This window comes from Bos grunniens, chromosome 13 (assembly GCF_055505025.1).
Source record: "Bos grunniens cultivar Pamir isolate PY7600 chromosome 13, Bosgru_T2T1.0, whole genome shotgun sequence".
NCBI lineage: Eukaryota > Metazoa > Chordata > Mammalia > Artiodactyla > Bovidae > Bos > Bos grunniens.
In genome coordinates this window covers 25578380-25606293 of record NC_141177.1, presented here as the reverse complement: position 1 = coordinate 25606293, position 27914 = coordinate 25578380, and the positions used below count along the sequence as shown (strand labels likewise).

The following is a 27914-nucleotide window of genomic DNA, read 5'->3' as shown; positions in this document are numbered from 1 at the left end:
GATAATGTAACCTTTTCTGTTCTGGCCAGACTTGTTGGGCGTCAGTCAAACAAAACCCTCAGGGGCTACAGCCGCACCTGCAGAAGCCAGGGCCAAGCTCCCTTGGCTCAGGACACAGAGGTGGGCAGGACAGGAAGCCAGCACCTGTCCTGCCCCCGCGTCTCTGAGCCCAAGGATTAAACACACATCCACCCTGGGGTTTGACAGAGTAACTGTAACAGGGCATTGTCACAGGATCAATGTTTTCTGGTTTAAAAATAAACATCAGTATTTATTCAGCAGCAGCAGACTATTCATATTACCCCACCATACTGTTTTATTCAACTGACATCTTTTAATCAAAGCAATCCATATCATGGCAACATTCCCAGGTATCATAATTGCAAGTATTTATGGCAAGTTAGATGATAATAGCTTTATTTCTGTTGCTAGTTCTTTCTTTCTTCCCTCCCGATTGGGTTTTCTAATGAGTTATTTCCATTAAGAACACCTAAAATCATTATAGTCATTGAGACAACTGCTCACCCACCTCTACCAGCTTCACTTTTAACTATTACACACAACTGTTTATGTGTGTTCATGTCTTCTAAGTTTTCCAAAATACCTCTGTAATGACAATAAAAGTGAAATCTTTGCTTTTCATGGTGGGGTTACAGTGAACAGAGGGAGGTCGGGTCTGCCGACTTGGGGGTGGGGGACCTTGTGCACCCTGACGTTCCTGGAGGCCGAGTTTCATGTGCACCAGGTATGCGGCTGACGAAGATTCAGACGCAGGAGGAAGTGGGTTAGTGAATTTATCTTGCTGGGGGTGCACTTCCACAGCCTCCCTGGCCTGCCTGTCAGCTGAGGCGCTTTAGTGGGGTCTGCTGTGGCGGCCCCCCTTCGGTGATTTCCCGGAGGGGTCTGGGACCAGCAGCTGTGCGGCTGTAATCCCCAGCAGGCCCCTTCTGTGATGCTGGTTTTTAATGCTGGTTTTTGCTTCACGTTTCACTTACAAGTTATGTAAAGCCTCCACGGAAAGCCTCATCATCACCTTGTGAGACAGACTAGTCATTTTCTTTCTCAAGCCCCCAAATTCATTCCCCAGGAGCGTCACACAGCAATCTTCAGGCAATGAGAAAATGGAAAATGCATGTATCTTCACTGTCTGAAGTGTGTTTAGTTTCCAAAAGAAAAATAAAGAAGCATCTGAATGAGAGTCGTGACTCCGTCTGCTTTGTATGTAAAACCAACTACAGAAGGGATGAAGGCAAACACAGACAAGGTGCCTGAAGGGCCCGTGTTGCTGAGATGGGCCCCCGCTAATTCACCGAGGCCTTTCTTACCGCCCCTCTGAGGGGTTTTTGAAGCTGAAACAGCGTCTTAGAGACTTAGGCCCTCGCAGGAGGCTTCCCAGAGACTAACTTCGTTCCAAACTAGAGGTTCTAAGAAGTTGTTCCATTTAACCTCATGGAGGCTTCACTTCCTCTTGGGCAAAACAGAACCCTTGCTCCCCAATGTATCCCAGTTGTCATGAGGACTGAGTCAATGAAGGAGCACAGAGGAAATGCTCTGCGCGGGGTGGCGAGGGCATCCTCACAGCAGCGACTTTCCTTGCAAGGTTACCATCAGAGAAGCTCTGAAGAAGGCTTTTAAAAAACAAGAATATTCTCCAAATCCAACTAGGCTGGGAACTCTGAGGGACCCCACTTCTCATGGGGCACAGGGGGTCCTGAGTGCCCTTTCTGGTCTTGTGGGACCTGCTCGCCCAGCTGGAGTCATCAGTCCAACAGTGTGGCGGACCTCCTGAACACAACCCCATTCCTGCTCACATCTCAGCACCAGCGACTGCCACCCAAGGTTCACTGTGCAAGGTCTCCAGAGAGGGAACTCTGGTGAGTGAATGAATTACTTAGGGCTCCTCCTGCTCCAGCCCCACAGCCTCAACAGGAAGGGGCCATGAGACAAGCTGCTCCCGCCCCAGGCCCCAGCGAGACGCATGTCAGTGAACTGCCATCACCCACAGGGGGTGCAGTGGCCTCTCCACCTGCCAATGTGGATGTTACTCAAGTGTTCAAGGTGACTTTCAAGTCCACATCCACCTCTCTCGGTATTTTTTTACCAACAATTTCACAAACAAACTGTAAACAAAAACTTGTAAATGAGCCAGTTCTTTAGAAAAGGAACTGAAAATGATAAACGGCATTCTATATTGGCGTGGATCCTGAGTTTGCAAATATATTTTTGTGTGCAAAAAAAAAAATAGACACCATTTGAAAAATGTTAAGCTACTTACATATGGTATATATGCTACACACACACAGCCTGTTTGCAAATTAATTTGAAAGGCTATTTAGCTGTGAGCTATCACTGCATTCAGTTATATCTGACTCAACACAGCCTGCAAGTCCAATAGCGATACTTTCCAATAGCAATTCTTTTCCTGGGATTCGTTTGAAAGCATTTAGGTTTTCACGGATCACTGGAGGTTCTTCATTTTTTCCCCCTTCTGTGTTATATAGGTATAAGCTGTCTCTCTAGGCATAAACTGTCCACTGGTAAAAATCAATTTTGATTTTATCAGTATTTATTACCGCTGGTGCCAGCAGTTTAGAAGACTAGAGAGAAGGAAAACATGCAAACTAGGAGGAGAAAAAAAAAAATTAAAGCCAGGTCCTCATGCCTACAAACAACACAGCCTGCTGATCTTTAAGAGGTATTCCCTATGGTGCCAAGGGAGCCTAAATTATCAATTATCAATCAATAAAAATTTATAGGACTCTGTTACTGCTTATAATCTCTTTTGTTATCTGTGAGCTCGGGGGTGGGTATTTCTAAACCAGGGAGGGCACTGCCCTCACAGGTGCTATGAGCAGTAACTAGGGCTGCAGGCACTGGAGCAGCCTGACCATGCCCGCCCAGCCTCCCTTCCCAGCCGACACTCCAACCAGCTTCAACCTAGCTTGTTCCAAGCCAGTTTATTCCAATGACTTGACTCTCACCAGCTCAGGACAGAATAGTCTATGGGCAGGACCACCATCTACCTGCCTCACTCTCAATTTCCAGAAAAGACACCCAAAATCTGCACACTCTTCCAGGCTCAAGATCTTGAGTGTCCCTGGCTCTTAAAATAATGAACCAGAGCGGTAGCTGACCAGGGTCACTGACATGAGGTCTGGTCTTCCCATCACTACCTTCTCTCCCTGGTGGGGGTTCCCTTCTTCCACTCAATCAGAAAGTTCAACAAACTAACAGGTGTTCACCAAGTCCTAACCCCTAAAACGGCCAAGAGGTTTAATAAGATGACTAGTTAGAAGAGACAACCTTGGATTTTAAATTTTGATTTTAGGTCACACACACACAAATAGCCCACATCCTCTGAGACGCGGATTTCCTTTTTCTAGATGTACACAAAATACTAAGTCATTTTCAAATACCTGAAACACAGGCGCCCCAAACACTCTTTTTGAGAACTTAAGACACTTGATACAGGCACCAGCAAATTTGTCTCATGGGCCAGATCCCAGCAGCTGTTCTTGTGAATAAAGTTTTATTGGCACACACGGCAACCTCCTTGAAGGAAAAGTCTTTCGACTCCTTATCTAAGGAAATGGGACTGCACTACACCCACAGGCACTATTTGTGCGTGCTCAGGCACATCCAACTCTTTGAGACCCCATGGACTGTAGCCAGCCAGGCTCCTCTGTCCATGGGATTCTCCAGGCAAGAAACTGGAGTGGGTAGCCATTTCCTCCTGCAGGGGGTCTCCCTGACCCAAGGACTGAACCTGCATCTCTGGCGGCTCCTGCACTGGCAGGCAGGCTCTTTACCGCTGAGACACCTGGGGAGTCCCAGGCATGATGTGAGGCCCTCCGAAGCACTGCCCTTTCAAGGCCAGGAGTTGCAGCAGATTTATCACACAAAGATTAACCTGCTGCAACTGCTACACTTAACAGAAGCTGGCAGAACGCACACACTTCCCTGCTCAGTCTTCTCACCCCTTTTCTTAAGTATCTGGATCCACACGGAATGGACACTGGAGACTAACTTATAACTGCTGGCAGGGATTCCACAGCTTCATGCAATGGGTCTGTGGTTGGGAACTAGGTCTATTCAATGTTTACCAAGAGTGCTCAGCATGTAAACATATGTATTTCTCATCCATAGGGTCATTTTTCTTTTTAGATAGGGGTCATTTTTAAATCAACCTTCCAATGACAAAATAATAATGATAAAAATAGTAAGTACCCCCAACCCACTTTGCAAAAGTGACAAAATGACAAAAGATCTCTTAATTTGGGGGCTTTATTTTTTTTTTTTCTTTTTAAGATGCTACATAGTCAAACAGAATTGGATTGGTCTTTTACGGCATAAAATTAATTCACAGTCAAGCTCTCCATCACTACTTGACGGCTCATCCAAAGTTCCTCTCGAAGCCCCTCCCGCACCACCCCCCACGCCCCGGCCCCGCCTAGCTGGCTCCCTCTCCCCGGCCCCTCTGCTGCCTGCCTCTCTCGCCCTGATTCCAAGTCAGGGCTGCCTGGGAAGGTCAGGACCACACTGGGGCATGGGTGCTGAAGTGTGGGTGGTGGTGAGAAGCAGAGAAAGACAGCACAGGGACCAGCTACCCTTTCCCCTAGACAGTGACCTCGAGCTGACTGCCGCTACTGAGAGTCCTCTCCCCACGGTGCCTATTACTTATCTACACAGAAAACATTTCCTGGCAGTTGTTCTCCAACGTTCCCACAAGCACACCTCCGTGTGTGTGCGCGCGCGTGCGTGCGTCCACATGCGCGCACACAGCCCTGAACCTTCGGCAGCAACGCCAGCTTCACTCCATGGTGTTAGGTAGCACAGGTGGGTTTTAGGCCACAGAATTAATTATAATCTTGTGACAGAAGACATGAGATGAAATACATTATATAAGTTAAATATGCATTAAACATCTCTGAATAATAATTCAATCTCACTACATGAACCAATAGTTATCTAGCTTGGTCCCTTGAAGAGAACAGCATTCAATGACTTTGACTTCCAGAGCGTCGGGTCAATCAGCAACACACACTCCCCACTGCTGATGAGCACAGCCGATGCTGCCACAGCGCCGTTCTTGGTGCCTTCAGGCCCTGTTCATCAGTCCCCAGGAACTGATGGCCGGGGTGGGCGTGGAGAGGCTGCCCACAGTGAGTGAGTGGCACGGGGAAGGACATCGACAGGGTGGGCTCCAGCTTCCCAGAGGCCAGCACCAACAGACAGGGAAGAGTGTCATGTTTGCAGAGAGGAAATCCAGCAACGTGGACCAAGGCTATGGACGCTTAAAATGACATTTACAACATGCCATTACCATTTAATCATGGTTTCCCTTGTCATTAATAAGGTTCACTCTTTGCCCCAATCATTTACTATGCATTTTAAACTTTCTAAAAGATTGTTATATTATGTTCTATTTGTGTGTGTGTGTGCATGTGTGCACGTGGGCGCACACAAGCGGGGAGGGGTAATTTAAAGGCAAGACCTGTGAGATGTCATCATACATTAATTTCTCTTTACACATGGTTATGATAAATTTAAATCCCACACTATGGCGGACCCATCAATCCAATCCCCGGCTCGCATGCTGCCTCTACAAGGCGATCTTCCCTATGATCACGCCAACGATGAAGAAGAGGACGACGAGCGCCAGCAGCCGGGTGCTCAGGCCCTCCTCCTTCCCAGCCACGGCTGACGCGGGAGCGGGGCTGTTGCTCTGTGCTGTCTTCCTCATCCGAAGGCCGTCTTCCTCCTGCGGAGCAAAGACACATTTCAAAGACAGTCCAAGGCACCAGAAGCGGAAGGCAGCTGTACAGCTTAGCAGAGGTTTGGTGGGGGCTGGGGAGGGGGTGGGCAGGAGTTACGCCCAGACTCCATCACACGATATGGTCCCCACCTCCTCATTTTGCAAATGGAGAAACAGCCTACAGAGAAGAGACTGGCTTGAGGTCCTTCTTCCTCCATGCATCCACCACAGTCTGCTGGTCCCTTTGTCTAAGGCAGGGCACTAATGTAGTTCTCTGAGATTTATAGAAAAAAGTTCTTCACAGAAAAGAATCCCAAGAAATGACCAAGTAAGGGACCTGGATGCTTTTAAATGTAGAGCTCCATGGTTGATACTTGGTGAGTTACATGGAGACTGCTGGACTGAAAATGGGATGTCTGTAATATCAAAGTATAACTGAACTGCATAACACATCTCAAATATTTTCTATTTAATGCATGGAATTTCTACCAAAGAAGAAACGATCTTTTTCCTGCATATGAAGATAACTTGGCCACATTTTCCCCACCTACACAGACCTGTGAGAATTGACACTTTTCCTTTCTTCACAATCCCAAATAGGGCACACATCAAGGCCTTCCTGTTCTAATTACCCTCAATCCATCCCTGACACCCTCCACAACAGCTGCACTTTCTTTTCTTCTCCTTCAGTTCGTTCACACTCATCAAGTGTCTGATAGATCTGACGACAAGAGACAGCCAGCCCCTTGAGCCCACCTCCCATGACACTCAAGGCCACGTCTGTGGGATTATCAGTATCTGTGGCTGTGTCTTCCTGGCTACTCTGGGGCTTATCTTAAGGGCAGGGACCACCCATGTCTGTATCCCACAGTGCTGGGCACACAGGAGGGTCTTAGGAAATGTGTGGCCAAATCAAAGTATGAAAGAACACAAAACAAGAAATCCTTGTTTTGCAAGATGAAGAATCTTCTAATGTCAAGACTGGTCTGATAATATTTTAAAGACACTTTGCTCGTGGGGTATGGCCAATATTGCTGTGTGCTGATAAATGACTGGTGCTATTCAATTAACTTAAAAAAAAAGGGGGGGGGGCACAGCAAAATACAGCATTTATTTTATTGGGTTTATATAGAAGCTATTTCCACCTATTTATCACTTTAAATGGCACAGAAGAGAAATACATTCAAGAAGAAGCTTTAGGCATATCTTAGACTTTTAGCCAAAAGTAGAGTGTCAGCTTCATAATTTACTCCATACTAACAGCAGTCACTGAATGAGGCAAATCATGATTACTGCAGAGAAAGACAAGGATGCCACTTCCTAAACCCTGCTGGCCCCGCTGTGTCTCCTCCCTCATCAGAGTAAGAGAAGGAAGAGTCACCTGCAGTGAATTTATGGTGTGTACCTGGTGCTATGCAGTCAGAGTGACAATCTATGGTGGCTGGGGACATAATCAAGATGAAAAGAACAGATCGGCCTCAAGACTTAAGCTGCAACAAAAGATCCTACAATCAGATGTTCAGAAACACTCTCTTTAATCCTGTGTATGAAAGGCATACTTTCAACACTGGAAGGGGCCTTAACAGGGTTTTGCAAACACAGGCCAGAAGCCGCTGTGACGGACAAAGTTACACAGAGCGTCCAAGTCTGGCTGGTCACTTCCACACTACCGCAGGCCTCCAAAGCCAAGAGTAGCACACCTGCCTCGCTCCAGCACCAGTGCAACCTCACCCCCCAACGCCAGGGCCACCCTGCAAAGCCAGGGCCACTCGCCAGGTCTAGGGCCACAAGCTGGAGCCCCTGGTTCTCTGTAATCTCCCCCATGGATGTGACAGCACCCCAGCTCCAGTCTCCTGACCATACTGATAGAGGATGAGACCCTACTGCTGATCTATTTAGGATACTAAAAAATCAGAATGATGATTGCCTTGAAACAGAATACAGATCAGTCTTTACTCTCTTCAAAAAGATTCTCATCCAATGGGGATGGAACAGGGGCTTGAAAATGTGAATTCAAGATAACCATTGTTGTTTTTTAATTTCACTTTATACTAATGGATTCCTTGTTTGTCTGCTGTCTTTTTATGAGGGGACAAGAGTTTAAATAGTTGAAAAACTACTGCTCAAGGGACAATGGTTCTTAATTTGGGATGCATGTGGGCGTGTGTCCAAGGATTGTTTTGAGAACCTTAGGAAAGGTACAGAAACTTCAGCCTGGAGGAAAAACATGCAAATACAAGACAACTCCACAAATTCGGTGTTCAGCCTCCTCACCCAAGACCACAGTAGCAAGCCCCCATTCCCTGGAGATGATCAGGAAATAAACTGCCATTACCTTGAACTGCTTGTTCTCCTCCCGAAGCCTCTGGACTTCGCTCTGCAGCCTCTTACACTCTTCCATCACCTTCTTAACTTCAGTGTCATCCAAGGAGGAACTCAGAGCTTTAGACACCGTTGGTGTTTCTGTCTTTGATGCAGTTGTGGGTATAATTTTATTTATTTCTACATCATGCTGTTCAGAAATAAATGAAAGCCCAAGTGTCACCAACCACGTATTAAAGGACTTCTTCATGCAAAGTAAAGTAGTTCTCAGCAGACACCACCCAAGGCAGCGTTTCATCCAAACTGTACAATGTCACATTTACTTTTAAAACGGATCACTTTATCACCTAGTATCTTCATAATCTAAAACTGGGCTCCAGAAATTATAGATGAGGGCAAATACTGAAGTCTGGCTGAGACTAATACTTCAAAGAAAGAGAAAAGGGCCCGTGCGCACTGCACTATCAAATTCCTGCCATGAAAAATCAGCAGAGCATAGCTGTGCAAGCTCAGGAATCATCAACCACAAATTACCGTCACTACAAAGACACAAACATCCCCCAGAATGGCTGGGCGGGAGCAGAAGGCCAGAGGGGACATGACCCAGAGGGTGATCTGTCTCCTGAACTTAGACAACTGCAGAGATGGGATGAAGGTGCAACAAATTCAGTGTCTATGGTATTTCAACCTGGGGAGGCAATGTGTTCCTCACTTACCCAGCCACGACTGTGCTGTGACCCCCTCTGGAGACCCACTGGGGATGAGTGAGTATGTGGGGGCAGGGGAAGCACGGAAGCCCTCGGGGGTCCATGCGGCAAACGGAGAACAGCGAGCTCTACCCTTAGTCTCCCAGGGGAGAGGAGTGAGGCCCTGGCAGGCAAGACCTCAACACACAGAGCTAACCTCCAAGTGCACAGCTGGGGCCAGAATACAGTCCTCAACTATACATAACTGGCAGAACATGCTGTGGCAAGAGGGAAGGGAAAAAGGAAAGACGACCACCACTCTTTCAAAGAAATGGGATAGTGATGGTGGTCAATTAGTGAGCCAGAAAAAAATGCTAAGTAGTTTTGACACAAAGCATCAGCATTCCTGGAGATCGTTATGGATAACGTTGAGAGCTTGAACATTTCTATTCCCACCACCAGCTATTAACAGCCAGGGTGGTTTAATATTCTGCATGGGTTTTAAACTGTGTTAACACAGTTTAAGTTTTTTGACTAGGGTGAAGGGAGGTCCATGCCAACCAGGCTCATGCTTTGGTTTCACACAAAGAAAAGTGAGCCGGCAACTGGGAGGGAGTCACTTCTTACCCTCAGTGCTCAGGCAGCATAGGGGGTGATTCTCAACGGGAACTGACTCTGCCTCAGGAAGGGCGTACCGGGCGACATGCAGAGACACACCCTGCAAGGCACAGGACAGTCCCACAGCGAAGGGCTCCTGGCCCGAAAGCCGGCAGGGCTGAGGGTGAGAAACCCTCATCTAAAAGCATATTTTGACTGAAGAGAATCTGGGGTTCAAGAGGTAGACAGTTGGTGCTCAGTGCAGACAGGGAAGCCTGCAGACAGCACTGAACAGGAGGAGCTGCGCGCTCACCACCACCTGTCCATCAAGCACCAGGATAAATGGCAAATTATTCCGTTTTTGTCTTTCCCACTGTTAAATATTACAGCAACCTAGAGCTTTGCCCAAGTCAAAGAAGCTCTTCGGACTTTATGACATTTCAACAGGTTCTGCTTTTCAAAGGCAAAAAAATGTTTCAATGAGTTCTTTCTGTGAATCTTCCAAAGGCAGATTTCACAAAGGCCCACTTATTTGTTGACTTCAGCTTATTTTTCTCTTCATACATCAGAAGAAGGAAAATAATTTGCCAACTTAAATCTTGGTTTTGCAGGAGATGGTATGCAAATAAGTATCAGCTTGCAACATTCAATTATTGTTAACTATAAACATACTTACTGGTTTATCATTTTCTGCTGGCAATTCAAACACACATCTAAGTTTTGAATCCATAAGGTCTTCCGGTTTTGCCTCCTTCCACTAAAACAATTTAAATTCAATAATCAGGATATTATAAAGCTGCTAGAAGAATGATTTTCTTCTTATAACTGACAATTTCAGAAAAATACGCTTAATGAGAAAGCCCTGATGTACATCAAATAAAGAACTTAAGTCTGCTGAGATTTCAATATTTTTAACGTGACAAGATTAAATACACCAGCTCCCCTGAATATTGATTATTCTTCACCAGCCCCAGTAATGCTGCCTGACTCCTCTGTGTCCACCAACGCTCCTTGTCGCCAGGCTGTGAAAAGCACACAGGACAGAGAAGACCACCACTGGACCCAGAGGAATCTTCTAGCCTGCATCTGGATGGCCTAAGGACATCTGGGCTCTCCTTAAGAAAATACAACTTACTTTGCAGGGCATGTCTTTCTAAGCGGAAGCCCATACTACTTGGAGGTGCTTTTAGAACACTGCCAACTACCAGCAGGGCATGGGAATGGGAAGGCCACACTCTCTGTGACCCCTACTGTCTGGGCTGACCACCACTCCCTCAGCCTGCTGGTAGGAACATGTTCCTGACTAAATCCATGTTCTGGGAGGAGGCACTCCTGGCTTACTGCTCCTAGTTTTGGCAGAGGAGAACAGGAATCCCAGATGTCCTGAGAATTAGAGAGTAAACCAACATAGCAAGAAGGTGATACAGCAAAAGGAACGAATTCCCCCACCCTGACCCCAGAACCATGCAGGAGGCAGAGAGAGCAACAGGTACCAAAAGTCAAAAATGGGAAATAATCTCTGTGTCAAGCAAAACAGGAACACCAAAGTAAGCCATGGTGGGCACAGTCATGGAACAGCATGCCATTCAAGGGATACCGAAGAGTGTTTAATTACATGGGGAAAATTCACAGGATATAAATGAAGAAACCGCAAGCAGTCTTTTAAGTCTGCTCCTCTGCGCGCGCACACACGTGCCCATAGATACATGCGTGTGTGTGCGCATACGCTAAGACCGCACCTCTGCGCGCACACACACACGTGTGCACAGATACATGCGCATGTGTGCGCGTACCGTAAGACCGCTCCTCTGCATGCACACACACACGTATGCAGATACATGCGCGTGTGTGCACGTACCGTAAGACCGCTCCTCTGCACGCACACACACGTGCGTACAGATACATGCGCGTGTGTGCGTGTACCGTAAGACCTTTGGGCAAGGGTCATCTCAGTGTGCTGGAAGTCGCCGCGTGAAAGCCTGCTGGCAGGCAGGCAGTCCAGTGATCTTCGAGGGTCTGACTGCTCTGCGTATCACAGACCACCCCTTACCCACCGGGGCAGACGTGCTCTGCACTGGACAGAGGTGGCAGTCACCACCCTAACCACATAATCAGACCTGGTGTCACCAAAGGAGGGACATGATGCACAAAGGACACTGCCTTGCAAAAAACCAAAAATACCGAACCTGAATTTAGTCATGAGGGAATCATTTGATAAATCCAGAATGTGGGACATTCTACAAGGCACTTGGTCTGGACTGTAAACAGGATGAGTGTGCACTAGTAGAACACCAACGAAAGGCCATCTCTTGAACTGGGAAATGCTAATATGGGCTTCTCTCTTAAACACATTATTGAATTAATGTTAAGCCTCTTAGCCACGAGTGACAGGCTACTCAACAGAACTGAGTCTATGAAAGAGCCTGCCCTTGTTACAATGCATTCAGGGATGGTGAAGTTTCATGAACAGTGCATCTTACAGTTAGGAAACTCAGCAAAAAACAAAGTTTAGGACAGAGAAGAAGCAAACGTGGCAAATTGTTAAAAGGTGATCTTAGTAAAGGTTAGAAGAATAGGCACTACTGTTTTTTCAACTTTCAGTACATCAAAAATATGAAGAATAATATTTTAAAGTAAAGAAAAACCACCAGGCTCTCACTAACAGTGGTTGGGTCTAGTATGAACAAACTACAGGTCACATAGTTTTATTTTTGCTTGTTTGTATGTATCCCAGATTTCCAACAAAGTGCATCTCATTTTTTAATTGTTATGAACATTATCACGAAAGAAAGTAAAATTCACTTTTACTGTACACTGAGGCCTGGCCTGCAGCAGCACTCAGATAAGACAGCTGCCAGACACTGCCTCACGCTCTACACATAGCACATTTAGTCCCACAACAGCCCTGGGAACTAGGTTTTTCCCCCATTTTACACATGACCAAACCCTCAAGAAAGTTAATGAAAACTGCCCAAGGCCACAATGTTAGTAAAAGGCAGAGTCAGCTTCACACTCAAGACACCCAAGGCCATGCTCTTTCACCAAGCCATGCAGCGAAGCCAAACAGAACATATTCTTGGAGAGTCCACGTGGTGCATTTGCCATACATTTTTTTGATCACACAAGGTAACTTGAAGTGACACACCATGTTCCAGGAAGTGAAAGCAGTGAATGTATCCATAATTATTTCTATGAGAAGGAATGTTAACACAAAGCCTATGATCGCTGGTCTCTGTGAAACCTCAAATGTCTCATTTACCCCTCACTTCCTGCCCAGGAGTTACACGGAGTTAAGCATGAAGGTGGTCAGCTATGCTTTTCTAAAACTGAAAGAAATGGCTGTGTGGTCACACAGGGGCCTGAAGGTAGGATGTGCATGAAACAGTACTTCAAATAAAACTTTGAAAGAGAAAAAAAATAACATAGTGTGAATCCTAGCTAACTCGAATTTGTAGGCATTCCTCGGACAACACCAGTCTCTAAGTTTCACTTGATGATCTGGAAAGTGGTGAAAATGTTGAGGCAGTCCTGCCCTTCTTTTCCAAACTGTGAGGACTAGACAGTCTGCCCTCCCTGGGCTGTGGATATTAGGGGTCTATCAGTATACTGAGACTCTCACAGCACCAGGATGCCTGCTGATTGATTCACGTGTGTAAAAAGCTGGGGGTAGAACTGCCATTATAATCATCTTCTAGAAAAATCAATACAGGGGACTGGCTGTGGGGCTCTGTCCCCATGGCGACCAAAGTCCGTGGACGCTCAAGTCCTTCATAGAAGATGCTGCCGCTGCCAGCACTTCACACCCACAGAGCAGAACCCAGAGCAATGGAGGCCCAACTATAAGGTATCAACTACTTATTTTATGAAAATGAAGTCAACTTATTTTTACCAAAATGAAAAGATGGAGTTGAACACATATTTAAGGGGAGGAGGGTGGAAAAATTGAAGGAATCTGGGGGCGGGGCGGGGGGGGGGGGAGGCAGGGATACAACAATAAAAACACAAAGAATGGCACTTACTAGAACCAAGCAGGGCGAAAAAGGCCTAAAGGATTGAAGGATATTTAGTATTCAACTCTCCCGCATCCCTCTAGATTCTGGGGGATCGGGAGGAAGAGGCAGAAAGCGTTTTCTAGAATAAAAATTGCCCTTATCTGTAGGGGGACGGAAGGGGGTGAACGTAGAGAACCCTTAGACCATTTAAGACACAACCCACCAGAACAAGGAACTGCTGAAGGAAACCAGAAGAGTCAGATACCAGAAAAGTCAGAAGAGTGTTCTAAAAGTTACATAAAATGTTAAAATCAAAGTTCTAGAAACCCATAAAGGCAGTCAAAGTACAAACCTCCTGAAAAGCACCATTCCCCTTTAAAAACAATTTTGACGTATTTTGAAATGCATGCACCCACAATTCTGCACCTATTTTTTTTTTTTTTAATTACTGGAGGAAAAAAAAAAGCATTCAGTACTTACTACTGCTTCCATATCAGAAGTGTCAGTTGGAGCAAACATAGACTGAACCATAAACTTGTGTTTACTTTTCTCATTGGGATCATAATCGAAAGGCTGTAACATCACTGAGAAAGAAAATATTTCATTAGGAGGGTCAGAGCTTGGTTACCGGCAACCATTTGTTACATTAATACTTGCACTTTGGTGGTAAAGCAGTTCACCAGGATGTTCTTCTCTGAGCCTCATGAAGCCCCTGGTGAAGTGAGCACTTCGAGATGAGCAGCCTCTTCCCCACCCTGCGGGTCTCAGACCTCAGGTCAGGGACATGAAGGGACCTGCCCGAGGTCAAACAGCAGGCAGTGGCAGAGCCGGGACCGGGGCTTAGGACCCAGGTCTTCAGACTCGCAGCCCCTGATCTGCCACCATGGCACACCTGACCCAACAACTGCCACAGGCCTTGCATCCAGGTCAACCAGATACAGACATCTGTACCTGTTCTGCTCAGGAAAGCACCCGCCAACGATCTCCTCAAGAACTAAGGACGGTCCACATCTGAGGAGCAGTTCAGGCATCTCTCTGTGCTATTCTCCATGTCAAGATCGTCATGGTCACACTTCAAATACAATTTTGCCATGGATGTTAGAGAATTTTTACAACCCACACCCTCATAGCATGGAGAAGACCCCATCAGCTTTCACAACCTTTCTCCCAAGAACCTAGAGGACTCTCCCTTGCAGGCTCCCTGGACCGAGCACATCCACAGACTGAGGGGCTGTCCTATTCTGGCCAGCCTCCCCAGGACCTGCCACCCTACCCCACTGAATGACGGCTGCTTTACAACATGAGGTTTCCTACAAGGCTTTGAGAAACCACACATCTAGTTGAGCTCCCTGAAACCTAACTTGCTCACACGCAGGGAAAGCCTGCTGTAGCCCTGATGAGTGACGAGCTCCCCGGGACCGAGCGTCCCCCTGGGGCCAGAAGCTGGGCTCTGCCCTTCAGCTTTACCATCACTTCAGTTAATCCTTCAGAGGCAGGGAGTGTTGCAGAAGGTATTGTGATGCTTACTTGCAGATGGAAAAACTGAAGCACAGAAAGATTAGCCCAATACCATGATGGAGCGGTCTGACTGGAGGGCCAACGTTCAGGGCCACAAGAGGGCTGGATCTCTGTGCTGGCCACTCACCAGTGTTTTCCTGCCTTTGAACTCACTGAGAACTTCCTGGGTTCTTAAAGCCTCACAGTCATCCACCCCTGCAGCAAACAACCAGCCCTGCCCTAAGCCTGGCTTATAAAGGAATCTGGGACCCGACAAAGTGACGGACCTGCTCAAGGTCACCACTCTGGGAAGCAGCAAAACATGCTGTTCAGCAACCCTTTTGCCACACTGGATTCTCTGACACAGGTGGGGTCACATCCCCAGATCCCCCATCACGGATCTTACACGTGACGAGGAGGAGGAACACAAACATCCCTCTCTGTCTTGGAGGTGCACGGGTCCTTTCTCTCTTGGGGACAGAGAAAGTTTATCAATAAAATACATTCAATCTGAGGATCTGATATTCAAAGTGAAACCATCAGCAGAGAGAACAAAAGGTCATTTAAAACAGGCACAGGGCCACTCCACTTGAAATTTTATTCTTGCAGATGTAAAGGCATGGCTCTATCCTGGAGAAGCAGTCCTTGCTGGTGGCCTGGGACCTGGAATGGAGACAAGTCTGCTGCTTGCATCACTGAGCTAGCAGGAGCTCTCCCAGAGCATCGCTACACACTGGGGCTTGACATTTAACCCCAGGGACAAATGGCCGGACTAGCAGGTCAACACCACAGACTTTTATTCTGAAAGCTGAATTTCCATTGCATTTTTTCCACCTCTAAGATTGCAGTAAAGATGTATGTGATAAAGAAGCCACTATCTTCACATGCACTGTGATCCTGCCTGGACAGGGAATGTCAGCTTTACTGGAGTTGGGTCACGGTCTTCCAACTACTATCAGATTAATGTTCATTTAAAAAAATTGAAGTGAATTAGGTTTTGAGAATTTCAGATCTCACCTAGCTGTGACAAAATCACGCTCTAGAATTTTTTTAGAATGGGAAAGAACTTAGTCTTAGACTGCATTTAGATTTCAGTAGGGCACAGGTCTAGCAGAAACACTGTCTCATCCTTGAGACTCTGCTTTCCCAGCTGTGAATGGCTTCCAGTCCTCCACTATGGAGGCCTCTAAGGCTGAGCCAGGATTATCTGTAAAGATGCCCAGAAGATGAGAGCCATCAAAAGACACTGCTAATTCTCAGAGAAGTTGGCTCTTTAGCTTCAACAACACTGGGTCACACACAAAGAACAGCAGCATCCAGAGACCCTAAGAGCTGTTTCCTCCCACTCTTTTCCCCTTTCCTCCAGGAGGTGCAAGCCAGAAAGAAGGGCATGTGGGCTGCAGGCCCATCCTACAGTACACTGACCCTTCCTTTCCATCTCTCCATCCTGCACCATGCTCCTGTCCCCAGTGCCTTCACAATGTCCCAAGAGCAAAAGGAAAATAACTGTTACTGGCACCTAGTATGGACCAGGCACCAAAGAAGGCATATTTTCCTTAGTTCTCCCATCAGTCTTCACAACAACCATAAAGATGGTCATGTCTTCCTTTTCTAGGTGAGAAGACAAGGCTTAGAAGGGCTAAGCAGTCTTGCTTGGGCCACATGGCCAGTATCAACTGATGGACCAGAACTCCACACTGGTTCTGTGTCCACAGTCTGACTTCCACGGCACAGGTTCTCAAAGCATTACTCGCAGACCCTGAGACATCTCCACCCCCATGTCAGGTGGTCCATAAAGTCAAAGCTGGTCCTGATGATACCAAGACATTACATGTCTTTTCCACTGCACTGCTACCCCCAGTAACGGTGGGCACAAAAGCAACAGTGGGGGAACCTGCTGGTGCCTAAGTGTGGACACCAGACGGCAGGCACTGCCACTCACGTGCAGTGTGTTTAAAAGGCCATCTCACTTAAGAATATCCTCGATGAAGCAATAAACATCACTCACTTCACTAAATCCCAACCTTGGACCGCGCATCTTGGCACTCTGCTCTATGAAAACACACATCAAGCATCTCTGCTGCCCTGGGCAAAGCACTTGTGTAACCACCCCGGGTTATGAGCTAAACTGGACACTTTCGCATGGAACCACTGACAGAAAACTATGGGCATTCACACCGGGTATATGGCAGATATTTTCCTAAAAATGAATGAAGTGAACCGGTCACTGTAGGGAAAACAACTTGTAGCTCTTGTTGGTGATAAAATCCAGGCTTTCAAAAAACCTTAGAATCTTGGGAAACCTCTCTTGGCCACCAAGAGCTTCAGTTTCCCCAAGGAGATCAGAAAGGAGAGTGACAAATGTACGTTTTTGATGCTGGATAATGAAATCTGTCGACAGCTGGAAGGTCTGTGTAGCTCAGCTGGCATAATACTACCAAAGCCACCAAGTGCAAGAGAAACCAAAGCATCTTGGTGAAACAAAGTTCAAATGGTTTACTGGGACGGGGTCAGAGTCTACGCTGTGCTGACGAACGTGAAGAAAAGTGCTGCTCGACAAGTTCCGGCACAGCATCAAAGAAGAACACCTACAATTACAATACATATCGGTGGTAAAGGGGAAGATCCAATACACATCGCATTACCACTGATATGTATTGTAATTGTGGGTATTTTACTTCATATACATTGTAATTGTATTTGTAATTGTATTGTATTGTACTATTGTACTGTAATTGTAGGTATTTTACTTCATATACATTCACCGAAACACACTGTAACAGAACGAAATGCAAAAGCAACTGAGAGAATCCAGAAATTAAGGAAATATGCAAAACCTATCAAATAATGCCATAATTTTTTGAAAAGTTATCTTTCACTAAAAAATGTGTGAATTGTATTTATTAAAATTGTTATGAAAGAATTAATACTTTTTAAATTTCTCAGTTTAATTTGCAATACAACAAATATTGATACAACCCACAAACCGAAAAAAAAAAAAAAGCTTTTTTGGTCTTTAATTTCTAAGCATATACAAAAGGGGCCCTGAGACCAAAAGGTCTGAGTACCATTACTCTACATCAGGGTGCCTTGCAGGCCCCTCCAGGAGGGAAATTATCTGGTTGCTAATTCAAGTGAAGGCACTGGTGGCTTCCTACAGTCCCCTCTTGGGAGAATGTGCCATTTAAAAGAGAAAGCAGTTCACACAAACCAAGTTTCCGCCCCACGTGCACACGGCTGCACATACACCTGTCCCTGAGAGGAGGAGACTGGGGCGTCCCATGCTCGGCTAACCAAACCACCTTGCTGCAGCGTGCTCCCCTCTGCAGGTGTAGCCGTCTGATACCCCTGCCACCCTCAGAACTCACAGATGTCATCAGCCCACCTCCAGGCCTAGAGTGCATTGCCCGCCAAGTTGCCATGTGCAGAGTTAGACGGACCTCACGAAGACAGAACTTACACGAAGACCTCCGAGCTCATGAGAACACAAGCACACAAAGAAGTGGGTACTGGTGGCAACTAGCCCACCTTACAGGAGCACTGGAGACAGCAGAGGGGGCGGTCACATACCCTCTGTAAAAGGCACGGACTCAAAACATGGAAGCACAGACGCCCAGCTCACCCTAAGGCTGGCGAGGAGAAAACTTCCAACTGAGTGAAAACGATGACCACCGGTGAATTTCAGGAAGCTCAGGGTGTGAGATGGGTGCTTGGCCCCTCCCTCTCTGCAGCGACGCTCCCTCCGCCTAGAGCAGGAGGTGGAAAACAAGATGTTTGCCACCCACCAGCTCTCCTTTTCTGTGGGCTCCCCAATCAGCGATCAAGAGTGAGGAGGTCAGGTGGCACCCAGACTTCCTGAAACTTCATGAAGGCTCCTGGGCTTCAGCATCTGCATCGTGCTGCCCCCAACTCATGCCCAAAAGCCTGTATTTCTCAGCCGCTATCATCTCATGTCAAGTTCAATTTGCTAGACCCTACTAGCTGGGACTTTACGAGAACATGACAGAATAAACGTTAATCGTTTGTTCTCGCAGCTCCATACATGCAAATTGTGACAGAAATTATGTACTTTTTTCCATGACAGGCTATAAAAGAGCTTCCCATTAACTTAATTTATTTCACTTGAATTCCAGAGACACTGATGATAAAACCCTCTTAAATGAACCATCTATCCTACTTTTTAAAATGTATCGCTGATACTACATTAAAAAGAGGCCCGTTACCAGGAGACGGCCTGGAGACCAGGTCACCACTCACCAGCATTAATGCTTTGTGATACACTGTCAGCTGAATGCAGGTTGCAAAAGTGGGATCCTGTTAGGAAAGGGCCTTCACAGTCATAAAACACTGGATCAATAAGATCGGACTTTCTTCAGAAGACATGCAGAATATACACTACTTAACACACACAAGCGCACACACCTCGGAGAAATGACTTGATTAAATGCTGCATAAAAGCTTATGAGAACCCGGGCAAGTCACAGATCACTTTCATCTGCATTATAACGGCAACAGAGCACATGAACAAAAGCTTAACAAGGCACCCTGGCAACTGCTTTATTATTATCTTTTAATCTCAGAATTTTATCTTTAACATGCCTCTCTCCTGTTTACATGACCACCATCTCAGCGCAGGCTTCCTCCAACATCCAGGTTTCTCCTCCCAGATCTCCCACCTCCTCCCAGTTTCTCTCAGAGCCCCTGTAACCCACATATTCCATCTCCCCCAAGTACCCGGCTCACCAGCTTGATAGTCCTCAAACGAAAAAAAACTATTTCCCAAGTAAAAGACAATCAATCCATGTCCACAGTCTCGTTCTCTCAGTTTCCTGATATGATCCAACAATTGTTCACGCTGCTGGTCCAACAGGTGTGCGCAGGGCGCCGGCCACGCCCACACCCCCAGGTGTTCTCCACGGCGCCTCTTACCCCGTTGGCCTTAGGCGGCTGGCACATCCCTCGTGGTCCACCTGCCCTACTCGCATCTCAGTATGCCATACCTTCTCGGGCTTTCTCTGACTCTGAACCTTCTACTAGTCTGACTGTCACGAGGGGGTCTCCAACTTCAGCTTGCAGCAGACCTACCTGGAGTGTGTGTTAGAACACAGGTGGCAGGGTCCCACCTCCAGCTTCTGATTGCACAGGTCTGGGGTGGGGTGACGGGTTCCCAGCTGCTGCTGCTGGTGGTCCAGGACCCACGCCCGGAGAAGGTGGGCTGAAAGCACCCCTGAAGGCCGTCTCACCCTCTCGTCCTTACTGGACTGTCAGCGGACACCACCCATACAGAGCTCTCCCACAGGCTCCCCTTTCCCACACTCACTCTTCATCTCCTGGTTTAAGACAATGGTTTCTAAACTTTTTTTTTTTTTTTTGAGGCCACAATTTGCTGGGTTTTTTTTTTATTTTTGGCCTCAGGATGCGGGATCTTAGTTCCCTGACCAGGGATTGAACCCACATCCCCTGCAGTGGTAGGGCAGAGTCTTAACCACTAGACCACCAGGAAGTCCCGGTTTCTAAACTTCTTATCACCACTGTCCTCTCACTCTCTCTTCGCTTTTATGCCTCTGTCAAACTGTCGTCTACCAAACTGCATTTACAACGTCATAATGAAGTCACTGCTCCACTTTTTTGGAAACTGATCAGAGACAAACCAGAACTCTGTCAACAGCTTATAATAACCAGTGTTACCGCAATGAGGTGACAGAATTCTAGCCTAAAGCAAAGGAATCAGACATTTTAGTTAGACTAGGTGCCCTTATCAGGAATAAATTTATCATTTCCTTCAGGATGCTCAAAATGTTGAAAACAAGACTAATTTCCTGGACTTCTGCCTATTCAGGGACCCATGGATGGAACTATGAGTCTAGTGGGTAATTAATCTTATCTACTTATAAATTAGTTGACACGGAATTGTCTTTGCGTTCTCTAAAGGATCTTCCAGTTCAGTATAGATCATTTTAGATAACAAACTCTTCAGAGTCTGATTAACTTATCTGTGCAGTGTTTACAGTACAAATGTACCCCAATACTGTTGGAAATGAGGTGCATCATATACACGCCTAAGAACATGGCTCACTCACTCCCTTTCATAAATATCTTTTAAAATGAACATCTATTTTCAAAATTCCAACGCACTTTCCTATCTCCATTAATGCTTTCTAATGGAATCCCACATAGCCTTTCCTGAGTACTCTCATGTTCTGATTATCAACTCACATTGCATCTGTCTTAATCTGAACCACATGCCAGGGCCACTGTGCAGGGAGAAAGGTTTGTCCTGAGGCTGGGGTTAATTTCAGACCCCCGTTATCTCTCCCATACTTGTCCTCTGGAGTGTTCCTGTCCAGGCCTTCACTGTGGCCACCTCTCACAGCTCTTCCCTTTCATTCTGTGATGGGCTGGACATCAGAATAGGTTAACAGAGAGTCTAAAGTAAGGGTATAAACAGTAGAGTTAAGGTTAGAAGCCCAGGTGTATCAATGTGCAGGGAGCTGCCATCAATGACAGGAACATGACTTTTGGCTGCTCCCAAGTTGGGCTTGGTTTCTGCTCCTTGGCCACACTGTAAGAGCTGACATTACTCTGTCTAAGTGAGGTGGACTGAATGTACTTGGATAAACCCTCTTGACCATGATCTTTTAAAATGGAAAGAATAAGTAAACTGTGTTAAACTCACAAAAAGTGAAACATGGGGTTCTTCTTAAGAAACTTAAAAATTATAGTAAACTTTTAAAGAAACCATTAAAAGCATGATTAAGCTAAATTTTTATTGGTAATCTACTCCCCCCTCTTTTTAAAAAAACCAGAATCTCAACTGGGGAAAAAGATTAAAGACATCTTGTAAGTACGACTCTTGAGTTGTTCTTATCTGAGAGTAATAACCCTGATTCATGAAAACCATCTATAACAAGGTTTCGCTTATCAGAGACTTCCAAAGCAGATGATCACACGAACAATGATGCTGTTAAGATGCCTGAACCCCCCAAATACAGCTCCTGCTATCAGCACTTGACAGACGGATGCCTGACTTCCTTCTCTAAGGGCAGTGGGCTTAGACTCTGGTGCTAATCACCTAAAAGCTGCCACCCAAGGTTGGCTGGTCCAGGGCAAGCGGGCCGCTCCACTAAACTGAGTCAGCAAAATCTTAGGAGGATTAATTATCAATTGTGATCCTACCCAATTACATTAATTGACCAGTGATTCCATCCAAGAAGAGCTGCTGATATTCATTCTCTGTCCTCTGGATTTTACTGGAAGAACTCTGTGCTTTAAATGTGATTGAAGTAAGTGCTGAAAAGGGCTATATATCAGGAATGAACATTGTTCCTGAATTCTTTGAATTTAAAATACAGATTCAGACACCAGAAGACTTGTGTCTGTTTGTCTTCAATCCACTTTCGATTCCCAGGGTACACTTAGTAAAGTGTATCTGTACCTAAATACTGGTATCTTTACCGACTCTTTCCAAGGCCCACCCCGCCAAACAGATATTTTGCATTTCTAATTTGCTTGGTACATAGGCAACCAATGTGCATAATTGAACTGCAAATGGAAGCGCGCTTGCTACTTTAGTGAAATTAGAATTCAGTGAAGGTGATAAAAATATTAAACTTAATATCATATTACAGGAAGCGTAAGTATTTTTGATGGCCCATAATTTTACCACTTCACCTGCTGTATCTGCTGGCAAACATGGTTTGGAATATTAATGGAAAACTCCCTCGTTATTAAACTACAGTACTAAAAAAAAACCCTACAACCACTAACAGCTTACCACAAAGACACTTTCAGAAATTATCTACCTTAAAAATATTTCCCCACCAGACAGTTCAGAAAACAGATTTAATTTTGTAAAGCTAGAACAAATGGAGAGACCCCCCACTGCTTCAAACAATTCATTAATTCAAAAAGTTCTATTTTCCTTGCATTTAAAATCTCTGGGGGAAAAAATCCAATCTCCTCTTCTCCAATCTCCATTTAAGTGTGCCTATTTTGCTGAGGTCCAGATTTGAATAATTCAAAACCATCTCTAGTAGATGGTGTGTGTCAAGGAGCAAGGGGCCAAAACCATGGCATTCTGGGCCAATTAATGCAAACACAAAGCACCCAGCACCCTCCCACCCACTGCACTGCCTCATCCAGCAGACAAGACCCTGATGGGGCAATCAGAAAGAGAAGAAAGGAGGACCCACCCTCATCTAAAGGGCAAAGAGAAGGACTCACTCAGAGACTCGGGTGACTAGACCCCACAACAGCCCGCTGGGAAGTCCATAAGTTTCCAGCTATGGCACTTAAAGCTCAGTTCATACCAGTTTCCAATTGTAACTTCACCACGCGAGTTTATAACACGGGGATTTGTTCCGTTTAAGGACCCCAGTACGAGACAGAAAGTGCCACTTTCTGAAGAAAATAAAACAGGTCAGAGCCAAGACTTTTCACGCAGAATGTGAGGTCCCGAGGATCAGATTAAGCTGACGGCGGAGAAAAGGTTCACAGGGTACATCTTGAAAGACATCAGACAGCTAGAACGTCTCAGTCCCCCATAAAAACCCGACCTGCAAGCCTTCAAAACCGCAGTCTCTCTGGCCAGCTCCAGATACCATCCTCCTCCTCTTCTTTCTCTCCCTGCTTGCTCCCCTTTTCTAAGAATGATTTATAACCTTTCCTAATAGCTATTAGGGTTTTCAGAAATGGGGAAAGAACAACTTCCCTGGACGGTATGCTGCGACGTTCTGTGTAGACAGGGCAACACTGCTAGTTATTTTCAGTTGACCTGATGACCTCCTTTTCATATGTGAAAACCTACTAGTGACTTTTCACTATAAACAAATGCATGTTACATAAAGAAGAAAAACAAAAATTTCTTGAATTAGAATTAAAAAAATTCCATAAATTAGTTAAATGCATCAAACTGATGTATTTCTAAAAGTGCAATTCAGATATGTACAACCCACCTTCAACAGAAACCAGCCAATCTTTGTCAAAGTTAGCGGAAGAAAATGCAACCCCAGTCTTGTACCACACTTCCAGTTAAAATTCTGCAGCACTAGTAACATGAATACCATTCCCTCCATCTTACAAATGAGAAAACTAGAACCTTCAGAGGTTATTTTTGGCCAAAGACCGGCCAACAGGCTCAACAGCAGGGCTTGGGTTTCCTCTCAGGTTTCTGCACCCAGGTCTCCTCATCTCTGAGTAGAGTGGGTGCAATCCAGCTCAGCCACGTGTGCCCACGGAAGGGAAGCTGGCCTTGAACCCTCTGCACTGCCCACTGCTGACGTCCTCCTCCTCCTGAGGAGAGGCCCTCCGCTGAAGGAACCGGGAACTCCACGTTCTCACCAGGACGCCATCACCTGGCTGTACTGTAAGAGAACCCTTGAAAAACTACAATGCTTTCTGCCCCAAGACACAGCCGTCTAATAAACAACACAGTGGCCCCTCAGCACACAAAACCCCAGCAAGCGGAGGCTGGCCTCCGGTGCCAATGGGTGAAGCTGTCCCGGAAAGGCGACGGAATCAGGCTTCACCCAGGTGCACCTCAGCACTGAGGCCAACACACACCAAATGAAAACAAAGGGGCCCTTTCTCACGTGTGAGCATAATCTTGTCTCATTAGAAGGAAGGCCTGCAAACACAAGGACATTTTGTTATTCAACTGCTTTTTTTCCCAAGTAAATGATACTCTGAGAGCCAAGGTATTTTGTTTTATATTTATTTGTAAGCGGGGCCATCCCCTGACACTGCTGAGGCAGTTGTTTTGTTCAGTCACTACGTCGTACCCGTCTCTGCAACCCCATGGACTGCAGCACGCCAGGCTTCCCTGTCCTTCACCATCTCCCGGAATTTGCTCAAATTCATGTCCACTGATGCCATCCAACCATCTCGTCCTCTGTCGTCCCCTTCTCCTCCTGCCCTCAATCTTTCCCAGCATCAGGGTCTTTTCCAATGAGTCAGCTCTTCACATCAGGCAGCCAAAGTACTGGAGTTGCAGCATCAGTCCTTCCAGTGAATATTCAGGGTTGATTTCCTTTAAGATTGACTGGTGTGACCTCCTTGCTGAGGCAGTTGGTGTCACCAAAGAGCCACTGGATCAGGACAGACACCTGGCTTCCACTACCAGCTCTGCCATCATCACCACGTGCCTCTGGATGATTACCCCACCCCCCACCCCCTGAACCTTTCCTTCTTATCTGCAAAAGGAAGGCCACAACCACGAAATCTTGGTCTTCCTTAGCAGACAATCATAAATCAAAACAAATGCCCAGGGTTAGTTATTACTTTAAAAACCACTCCTCTGATGGGGGAGGGGTGAATCTTTCTGAAAGAGATACACTTATGCTCACCCATTCATATTTAATATCAGAAGGCACACCTACACTGTACATCTTCCTGTCGAGACTATTTTATTCAGAAAACGATGTTGCTGCCCCAAATTTACTGTGAAAACTGGGTAAGTCTCATCTACTGACAACTGTGCTTAAATATGTCATGGGCAACGAAATCAAGAGGTAAAAAAGAAGTCAACTTTAAAAAGAGAATAAAAAACATCAATTGCCCTTGATTTCAACAGAAAAATGCAAACCACATGAATTCAAGGAATGCTGAAATGCCAATATCCTGGGTCCCCCTCCCTGACCAGTGAGCTACAGTGCAGAAGGTTTGGGGACTAGAGCCAGACAAGCAGGATCTACATCTTGGTTTTGTCACCGGCCAGCTTTGTGAGCCTGTGGCCACCGGAGTCGTTCTGGTACAACGGGGTAACAATGCATTCCACACTGGGCAGATAACAGAAATCACATGAGATAATACGTGTGCAGACCTAGCACATAAGAGATCCTCAGCAAGTGTTGGCTCCCACCCTCCTGATTCCTCCTGGATAATAACCTGATTCGAGAGTCCGAATCAGGTCTTGCAGCTGCAGAGAGAAACACGCAGGGGTACAGCCAGTGTGGGCGCACCCTAATGAGAGAACCCAGAGGATGCAGGGAACAAGTCTACAGAAACCACGAGATAATGAAACACCTTATATCTTTCCAAAGAGGTGAGTCATTTTCTTTCAGGTGTCAAATGAATAGCCAAATGTATCACAATCAAAATCCATCAGGAAAAACGTCAGCCAGATACCCATTTCAAATGAGGAGTAGCTTCTAATGATGCCTCAGAGCCCTTGGTGACAGTCTCCTGATATTTGAAGGATTAACACACACTCCCCAAGAGCTCCTCCACAAATACAAAAGGCACTGCTGGATCCACAAGTCCTAATGAGCTCAAAGTTTATTCCATTTCTAAAATACATTTAAACTCAAACCCATCGCTTACATCTCCTTAATTCTGAAATCCAATTCTCAGTTTGGGCACTCTACCAGCATCTTTTCAAAAGTTGGACTCTGGAAAATAAATGCACTCTCAGACAGAAGGGGGGAAAAAACCCATCAGACATGCACAAAACTTGCACCCTTGAATACATTCCAATTTCCTCAGCCTTCATCTCCCTTAGCTTTTCACAATCAGTAAAGTGCAGTTACCAATCATTGGAAATGACATGAGCTTAATGTCAGAAATCATTTAGCTTAAATAAGAAAATAACTCCATTTAGCTTTCTCCCACAAAGTAAAATTAAGTTTGTTTAGCCCTTTTTTTATTTATTGCCAAAGGGCAGATTTAATTTCAAGGGAGTGAAAACCCAACTCATTCTCAAGTAAAGTCTGATGTTAGCACTTTAATTTTGCTCTAACTATTGAGGCACAAAGGCTGTAAGCATTAAACTAAAGAGGCATTAATTATGGAAAAACAATAGGTGAGTGCGACCCACCGAGATTCTTAATCAGAGGGTAGGGAGCTGGGGGGAGATGCCTACCATCTTCCTTTGCTATACTGCAAACACAAGCTTGAAGAGACCCCACTGCCTCTAGGGAGCCTTTTTAGCCCACCCTTCAGGCCTTCATTCTCAGAACTTACCAGATACGTTAATCGAGGCCCCTGCATCAATGATCCCACTGTTGGGCCTCACGCAGTACCTACGTGGTGCCGTGGTCTTCACTTTAAAACACACATTTCGATCTGTCGGGTTGCCAAGCTTCAGGTTGGTGGTGACAACATCGGTGAAAGGACCTGCAGAATGAGACAGGGACTGATTGGGGATCCCATGAGGACCACGCGGAGGAAAGACTGATTTATGGTACGGGGTCAGGACAGATGTGGAACGCGGCTGACCCATGATCATTTCATCATGACACACAGGAGAGATGGGCTGAGGCTGACGCACAAACAGTGACAGCTAAAATCCACCACGGTCTCGTCACACCACCAGGCACCTGGCCTAGTGAGTATTCCAGCAGACAGGGTCTCCCTGATACCTCACAACTTTACTGCCAGACAAGAACGCTGAGGCTTGGGAGAACGTACCACTTGCCTAAAATTTTCATGGTAGTTAGTGGTAGTGAGGGTCTGCAACCAGGCAGCCTGAGTCCAAGGCCAGCTCTTAACCTATGCTGAACACTGATTTCCACAGTGACCAGATGAAATCTAACAGAGAGAAGGTGAAGAACTAGACTTGGGTCCAAAATGATGATCAAAGGCAGAGTGCCGAAGGCAGCAGATGCAAGAAAGACTTCCAAGTGTTAGTGGTCTGCAAACAATAACCCCCAGCACACACAATACAGTGATGCTACAGCAAGGTCAGAGTCCTGTGGGGCAGCCCACACCTACAACAGTGCGTTCGCTTTTAACTACCCAGGGTATTGGAAGACTGAAACAAAGCTCGGTGCCCTAAGGGTATTTTTTATTATTATTTATTCATTTTCTACTTTATTAGATTTTTTAATTAAAAAAGTAAAACATGCTTCTCAAAACAAGCCAAACAATAATAAAAGATGTATAAAGAGGAAGTTAATAAGCTTTCCCCCGTCCCTTGAGGTAACTAATATTAACACTGTGGGAGATCCATCCACATCATCTGTGCTTACACAAACTGTACAAGCATACATGAGTGTGTGTGTGGGGGGTAACAAAAATGGGATCATACTACTCACATTACTCTGAAACTTCTCTGAAATCTGACCCGCA

The 27914-nt window shown here is 45.9% G+C and overlaps 1 protein-coding gene across 2 annotated transcripts in view; it reads right to left on the bottom strand.

Moving 5' to 3' along the window:
- Positions 1-4266: 4266 nt before the first annotated feature.
- The window catches only part of VAPB (VAMP associated protein B and C), a 47416-nt gene continuing 23768 nt past the window's right edge, over positions 4267-27914 (bottom strand). The window contains exons 2-6 of one of the 2 annotated variants that reach the window (XM_086330944.1): positions 26808-26960; positions 13833-13936; positions 10037-10117; positions 8091-8267; positions 4267-5761 (exon numbers count right to left, since the gene is read on the bottom strand). In XM_086330944.1, the coding sequence (XP_086187070.1) occupies positions 5603-5761; positions 8091-8267; positions 10037-10117; positions 13833-13936; positions 26808-26960 (674 nt within the window). In that variant the 3' untranslated portion in view covers positions 4267-5602. The remainder of the gene's footprint in view (positions 5762-8090; positions 8268-10036; positions 10118-13832; positions 13937-26807; positions 26961-27914) is intronic. The other variant, XM_086330945.1, reaches the window with a different exon arrangement.